At 34.3% G+C, this 7,358-nt stretch overlaps 1 protein-coding gene across 2 annotated transcripts; it reads left to right on the forward strand.

Moving 5' to 3' along the window:
• The first annotated feature begins 1,740 nt into the window (after window positions 1–1,740).
• On the forward strand, window positions 1,741–6,391 carry LOC139853286 (N-terminal acetyltransferase B complex catalytic subunit NAA20). Of its 2 annotated transcripts, XM_071842660.1 has the most exons (7): window positions 1,741–2,527; window positions 3,031–3,110; window positions 3,300–3,390; window positions 3,730–3,862; window positions 5,393–5,462; window positions 5,934–5,994; window positions 6,088–6,391. In XM_071842660.1, the coding sequence occupies exons 2-7, from the start codon at window positions 3,033–3,035 to the stop codon at window positions 6,177–6,179; spliced, it is 525 nt and encodes a 174-aa protein (XP_071698761.1). In that variant the 5' UTR covers window positions 1,741–2,527; window positions 3,031–3,032; the 3' UTR covers window positions 6,180–6,391. The 2 variants fall into 2 exon arrangements, with proteins under 2 accessions (XP_071698761.1, XP_071698760.1); XM_071842659.1 differs by lacking the exon at window positions 1,741–2,527 and having other exon boundaries at window positions 2,910–3,110.
• Window positions 6,392–7,358: the final 967 nt, after the last annotated feature.

Raw genomic sequence — 7,358 nt, forward strand, 5'->3', positions numbered from 1 at the left:
AAACGGGCGTACTTGTTAAGTCATTTAAATGTGTGATTGAACCGAAGTCTAGGAAGTCCAAGACATATCAAGAATCTTCAAGAAATGATGATGAACATGCATTCGGAGTACTTCAAGGTCGTTGGGATATCACTAAAAACTCGGCAAAACCATATAGCATCAACAAGATAAGAAATTTATGTATTGTTGTGTGATTCTACATAACATGATAACCGAAGACAATGGACTCGAAATATGTGAACTTGAAAAAGACTATATCAGAAACTCAAATAATCTACCGCGACAATCGTGGCGAGAGAGGGTTGAAGTGCAACTTCGAATGAACAAATAATTACGAGATTCGAGAATGCATATCAACTTCGAAATGCTCTCGTCGAACATGTTTGGAACCTTCCTCCAAATTATCATGCTCGAAATAATTTACGCCAAGAACCATCAACATCCCAAAACGATTCGGATAATTTTGGCGAATAAAATAGTTGTTTTGATGTAATGTTCTATTCTATTCAGATAATTTCGCTATGAAGCAGGATCAGGAATCTTATAAAGTGAATCCAATATATTTCGCCCATGCATTCCAATATCTCAAGTGAATGTAATATATTGTGTCATACATTCAACCTTATCTATATGAAGTGAGATTATGAATCTTAAAAGCAACAAAATAATTTTTTAACCTTGTCTCCATTCTAGCTTTAAAACACAATGACAATAAATAATTTCATATAACTTCAAAAATCTATATCTATATATCTCTATAAATCTCAATTTGTTTCATCCTCATCCCAGATACTTCTTTCAACTACTACATTTCTCTCGATACTATGCTTCTCCCAATTACTATAATTCTCAATACACAAAAAAAAAAAAAAAAAAAAAAAAAATCTAAATTCAAAACTCAATAATCACAATCTAGTGATTTAACTTTATAAATAATCTCATTCCATCTTCTTATTCACCTACGGGTTCATCTTCTAACCCGCAACACGGAATAGTATTTTCTTCATTCAGACCTCTCGTGAATCCATTTTTATTGTCAGCCGAATACCCACGATCTCAAATGCATATGAATATGTATAACCAATATACACAACACCAACAAGGATATGGTTATGAGACTTCGAGTCCAAATTACCAACTCGTGTATGGTTCTTCAAACCCACAATTCATTCAAACACCACTACATCAAAACAAATTCCATAACATTCAACCAGAAGGTGAAGACGAAAATGTACTCGAAACATAACCCGAACACCAAAAAAATAAGGTAAAAAATTTCATTGTACCAAAGTTGAATGTTGCATCCTTGCTAAACGGTGGATCAATGCCTCACAACATCCACCAAGAGGCAACTCACAAATAGGGATGGCAAAATGACTCGTACCCGACGTGGAAACCCGAAACCCGTTATAATTGGGTCTGGTCTGACCCAAATCCATCGGGTCATGGGCCGGGTATGGAGATGGTTACAAAAAAAATTCCGGGTTCGGGTTCGGGTATGGTTTTGGATACAAACCCGTTAACCCAACCTGTATACCCGACCTGCATACCCGTTTACCCGGCCCGAGGAGATTTAATAATAATTTTTATGTAAAATTTTTGTATTAGTATTATATTATTAATGTATGAAAGATTTCTCTTATTTTTTTTGAAAACGAGTATAATTTTATTTGATATAATCATATACAACAAGTTTTCGAGATGTGATATTTTATATACTTTGTGTATTTTAGTATTTTATAAACTTTTTAATCAACTTTTTGTATGTGATATTTTATAATACTTTAAACATGAAGTAGTTAAGTTACTTTTCGATATTTTGATTTGGTAACTTATTGAAAACTAGATACATAATGACTAATCTGGTATACCCGTTTATCCGTGGGGAAACCCGAAACCCGATAGTATGTAAGTAAATGGGGACCCGATGGGTTTCTGGCCGGGTTTGGGGCGGGGTTTCTTATTCGGGTTCGGGTCTGGGATTGCCTAAACCCGACCCAAACCCGACCCGATGCCATCCCTACTCACAAACGTGTGACTATTTTCGGAATATCGTGATGAAAAACTACAACTCCTTGGTGAGAAACGAAATGGGGATGAGATCAACTCACCGAAAAATGGAATAAGATCCAAAAAGATGTAAGGTTTTTTATTGCTTGCTACAAAAAGATTGAGAATGGTTGTGCGAGTGGTAACGACGACTTGGACATTATGTAGAATGCCTGTAGGATGTTCAAGGAACAACAAAGTAGAAACTTTAATTACAAGGAGGCGTGGCTTACTTTAGAATGTTTCTTGCTCTCGAAGGTGTTATGAGCAACAAACGATCAAATCCGATCCATGTTGACGATTTAGTCACTTCCGAACCGATAAACGAAGCAGAAGATGATAGAGAATGTGTGTCTAACCCTGACCTGGTGTGAACATTTATTTCGGAAGAACACAATTTGTCGTCTAAAAGATCATTATTCGGCTTGAAAGAGCAAATGAAATTCGGGATTGTCTAATGCTTGGTTTGGTCAGCTCGGTGAGGATTTTCATCAACAGTATTGTTGAATCCACTATAATTCAACAAGAGTATTGAAACAATTGTAGATGAGTTAAAGAAACAATTATAGCAATCAATCTTTTTTCATTATTTGTAAAGAAAAATTTCTAAAGAAGTATTGATGTAACAGTCAATCTCTTTAAAAAAGCATGTTATAATTTTTTTTTTTTTTTACGAAAAAACGAAAATTCATATAGAAACAAAGGAGTTTTTCAAAATCTTCAACAAGAAATACAAAAAGACTAAGAAAAAACGTAAAAGCTCCTAAAAAAAAATAACGAACTAAACAAAAATAAAAAAAAACTACCCATAAGCAAAAGCCAAAGCATGTTACTCCGTATAATTTTAAAGGTCAAGTAGTAGTCATTAAGAAACCGATTAGGGTCTGTTCGGTATCGGGTTGGATATCACGTGATCCATTCTCGGCTAAAATTCCCAAATCAAATCAAATTCCCTAACATTTTGTAAAACCTTGAACATAGAGATGACGACAATACGAAGATTTTGCTGCGATGATCTCTTACGATTCTCCTCTGTAAATCTCGATCACCTCACAGAAACTGTAAATCTTTTTCATATTTCTTTCTTCACTTTTTAAATTAAGTTGAGTTATGTGTATTTGATTGGCATGTACAATAATAATAATAATAATGTGGATTTAGCTACATAGTTACAATAATCTAATTATATATTTATGATTATGACGAATTATTATTTATCAAATTTGTGATTTTGTTTAATGTGTGTGCAGTTCAATATGTCATTCTATATGACCTATTTGGCACGCTGGCCTGATTATTTTCATGTTGCTGAAGCTCCTGGTAACAGAGTTATGGGATACAGTAAGTTAATTCACGCACTTTTTTCTTAATTAATATAATCTCTATTTATGTTTCCTTCACTTTAATTTATTTTACTTTTTTTTTTTTTTTTTGCTTTTTCCATGTAATGAGAACCAATATATGATACACAATGTGTATATTTGCCTTTTCACAGTAGAAAATATCTATATTGTGGTTCTGTTTGTTCATTTAAATACCTAGAATTTGAGTAAGAGTTCAAATCTCTGGTGCTTGAACAATAACATTACTAATATTAGTATACTAATACTAATATATTTTAAAAAGTGTTTGATAATTGCAAGGCTGTATAGACTTAATGTGTTAATTTGGCTGCTGCAGTTATGGGTAAAGTTGAAGGGCAAGGTGAGTCATGGCATGGTCATGTAACCGCTGTTACAGTAGCTCCTGAATTTCGCAGGCAGCAATTAGCGAAGAAGTTAATGAACCTGCTTGAAGATATTAGTGACAAAATGTGAGTTTAGTCTCATTTATATGCTGAAAGTATATCTCATAGGTGTATGCTTATGCTAAGTAGGCTAGGATTATTCTGTTATACTTTAGTGCCCATGGTTGCCTCACCTTTTCACATAAACTGCCTGTTCAAGTGGTCTATTGCAACGTAAATACACCAAATTACAGAGTTATTTATGTAAAGAGATGCATTTTAGACTTTTTTATGTGATACTTTAATCTGTTCTAAACTGTGCGTGATACTTCAATATGCTCTAAACTATCTGTGATACATGTCTCTAAATAAGGATAGGCGTAGATTAAAAAGTAGTAAACATCTAGGGGGCAGTTATGTAATATCTAAAGCTCATTATAGATATTTACTATTGTAACTTCCATATGTACGATATGTTGAATGAAATCACTCTTCTATCAACATATATCTCTGTCTCTCAATCTTTCTGTAATTGATCTTTATGATTGTTACATTGATTTCTATTCAATTTGTTGGCTATTCTTAAATCCTAGTTTACCTAGTTGTTTAGAGAATTGGTTGACCAGCAATTTATTTCGGTCTCGATTAATTGGGTTGTGGCGTTGTGTAAATGAAAGCTTTCCTTGCAATGTGAATTGATTTCAGGATTTGATTTAGGCTTTGTGGGCTTTTACATTACCCGTGAGTACATGTAAAGACTGATACAAGTTTACAAGGCCAAAAAATTGTAACTTAGTTGACATTTTGACACAAACTTCGTAATATAATTACTAAAACTCTCAAGAATAATCTAGAAAAAAAAAAAAAACACAATCAAAATTCAAGCAATTTACTTTCGTAGTCATCGATAGCAAGTGTACTGTGCAGGAAAATCATGATAATCTGTTTCTGTTGCATTGAGTATTTAAGTTGATTATGCTTATTATTAACTAACTATAGCAAGTTTCTTATTAATTATCTACGTATACACGTATGGATATTATATTAGATAGGCTTTTTAATTATTATTAGACTCTTAGTAGTAAAAGGGAGGAAATTAGGGATAATATATGTTCCTTATATGATCGCATTTTAGAATGCTTCTTTATAAGCAATTTTGATATCATTAGGAGAGTTGGTTTATCCTCTCGAAAGTAAACTGTAGGAGAGCTTATTAACTTCTCAAAAATCGGTTAAAGTATCGTTTCTATTCGTTTATTTCATTTTCGTTATGTTTGAATTCTATAATCGTGTCAAGTAAGTAACCGGTGAGTAACTTGTAACAAGTACTGTGGGGCTTAACATAGATCTACTTATATTTTGTATAATACAAAATATAAAATAATATTTTTATAGCAGTAAGATAGAAAGATGAACCCACTAATTGATCTGTAAATGCATTGTTTCACCTTTCTTTTGCTCCAGCCTGTGGGGTTGGACTAAATATGTCTATAAGTATAACTATTCAACCAGCTTCACTGTTCATTTTTTCATTATTCATCTGAGTTATTTTCTGCTGTATGTGTTTTTTTTTTTTTTTTTTTTTTTTTTTTTGTAATTTTTTTCCCGTGGGGGCAGTGACAAGGCATACTTCGTGGACCTATTCGTAAGAGCATCAAATACACCGGCTATAAAAATGTATGAAAAGGTAATGGTTGATGACTCTTCATCTTCATTCTTTCTTCTTGCTCTCTCTTACTATAATCACACACACATACAAATGCAAGCGTAAGCAAACACATATTTTGTAAAATACTGTATTATATATTATTATTATGACAATGGTAATATTAATTAAATGGGTTGGAAGGTGTTATAATTTCAAAATGCACTTTGGTCAATATTTCAGTGGTTTGACCTATTTGTGTTTAAGCTAATTTTTTGATCATACCCATTTGACTCATTAGTCAAAAATTTACTAAAGATGACCGTTCAATAACTAACTGGGTCTATATTGCAACCTTCATAAATACTTTCAATATAGTTACTGTTGTTGCTTGAATATGGCTATGGTTAAGCAAAGGATGCACCAAAGACAAGAATAATATTATACTAAGATAGCGAGTACTGTGAATTTTAAATTTTAATTATTCTCATTGCTTTGTGTCCTTTCTTACAGCTTGAGTACGTGATCTATAGACGCGTATTGCGATACTATTCTGGGGAGGAAGATGGTTTAGGTAAAACCATCTTTAATGCACCTACTGTCTTCTACTTCTTTACATCAAAACAATTTATATATGATTTTTTATTTTTTTTTACAATATATTCAGATATGAGGAAAGCGTTATCTAGAGATGTAGAAAGGAAGTCTATAATCCCACTTAAAAGACCAGTTACTCCTGATGAACTCGAGTATGACTAGTTTGGTCTCTATTCAAACTGCTGCTGCTACTCTGCTAGATAAAAAAAATTAAGTCGGGTTCATTTCGGGAACACATTGTTCATCTCTGTGAGATTGTTATTGAGAAGATGTTGGTTTGTATGTTCATTTACTTTTTACTAAGTGCTCGAATTCTTGTAACGATTCCCATTTCATATATAAAAGTAGCGTAGAGCTATATAGTATTTGAAACATTTACCCTCAGAGTTGCTAAACTTTTAATGAATTGGGATGCATTATTGTGTGTAGTTCAGTCATGTACTCCATCTTCATGAAACTAAGGTTGGATATATGAATGAATTCTCATAAACCTTCTTTCTCTTAAATTTTTCCTCTGCCTTCTCTCTACATTTTACTCCGACCAGAACCCTATTCTATCCGGCGCCGTTCCAGCCAAAGTATTGTCAAACATTCAACTTTTCCTCTACCATCTCCTACTTACATTGTAACCCTTATACACCCCGTTGCGTTTCTGGCCTGACATCTCGCCGGAAGTCCGATGACCCTCCCTTTTCTTTCTTTTCCACCTTTTCTCTTAGATCTGCCTTTTTCTTCCTTCTCCAGTGCTTCGGGGTGTCGGTCGGTTTTCCTTCGGTTTTTCGGAAGCGCAGGCAGCGAATGCCGTTTTACACGTGCATTCTAGGCTTCTGGGTCTTCTAGGGTAACTATTCTTGTTGCTTCTTGGTTTGGGGTGCTGAGTTATGGTAGGCTTGCTATTCTTCAGATTACCGGCGACTTTTGCGGTTGCTCGCACATCCCTCTTCACAGGCTGCAATCTCTTTGTGATCTGTGAACGTCGAGGTGGTTAGGACCATTTAGTTTGAAGTCGCCATCTTGTACCCTGTCGGTCGGTAGGTGCTAGAGCGTTGGAGTTTTTTACCCGACGGATTTTTACCGGAGTTGGTACTAGCGGTTTCCTGTCTTGTTTTTCTATTTTTGGTTGAATGTGCTCTAGAAAATGGCGTTTATATTTGCTCTGGGTTGCTGCTTTATTTCGTCCTTTGCCAGTCTTCTTGTGGTGGCCGAAATTCTTGACGGAATTTTGGCTGCCACACTTTATGGTTGATTTAGGGTGGTTTGGGTTGTTTGATGGATGTTTGGTTCTGTTTCACTCCATCTTCCTTGTTGTTGTCTCCGGTTCGGGAAGGAACGACGTTGTTA

The sequence above is a fragment of the Rutidosis leptorrhynchoides genome, chromosome 6 (genome assembly GCF_046630445.1).
Source record: "Rutidosis leptorrhynchoides isolate AG116_Rl617_1_P2 chromosome 6, CSIRO_AGI_Rlap_v1, whole genome shotgun sequence".
Classification (NCBI taxonomy): Eukaryota; Viridiplantae; Streptophyta; class Magnoliopsida; order Asterales; family Asteraceae; genus Rutidosis; species Rutidosis leptorrhynchoides.

Excerpts from the sequence above, each read along its gene's own strand:
- LOC139853286 (XM_071842660.1), top strand. The coding sequence starts at position 3,033 with ATGACGACAATACGAAGATTTTGCTGCGATGATCTCTTACGATTCTCC. Across the intron at positions 3,391-3,729 it reads TAACAGAGTTATGGGATACA|TTATGGGTAAAGTTGAAGGG; the intron begins GTAAGTTAATTC and ends TGGCTGCTGCAG. Across the intron at positions 5,995-6,087 it reads TGGGGAGGAAGATGGTTTAG|ATATGAGGAAAGCGTTATCT; the intron begins GTAAAACCATCT and ends CAATATATTCAG.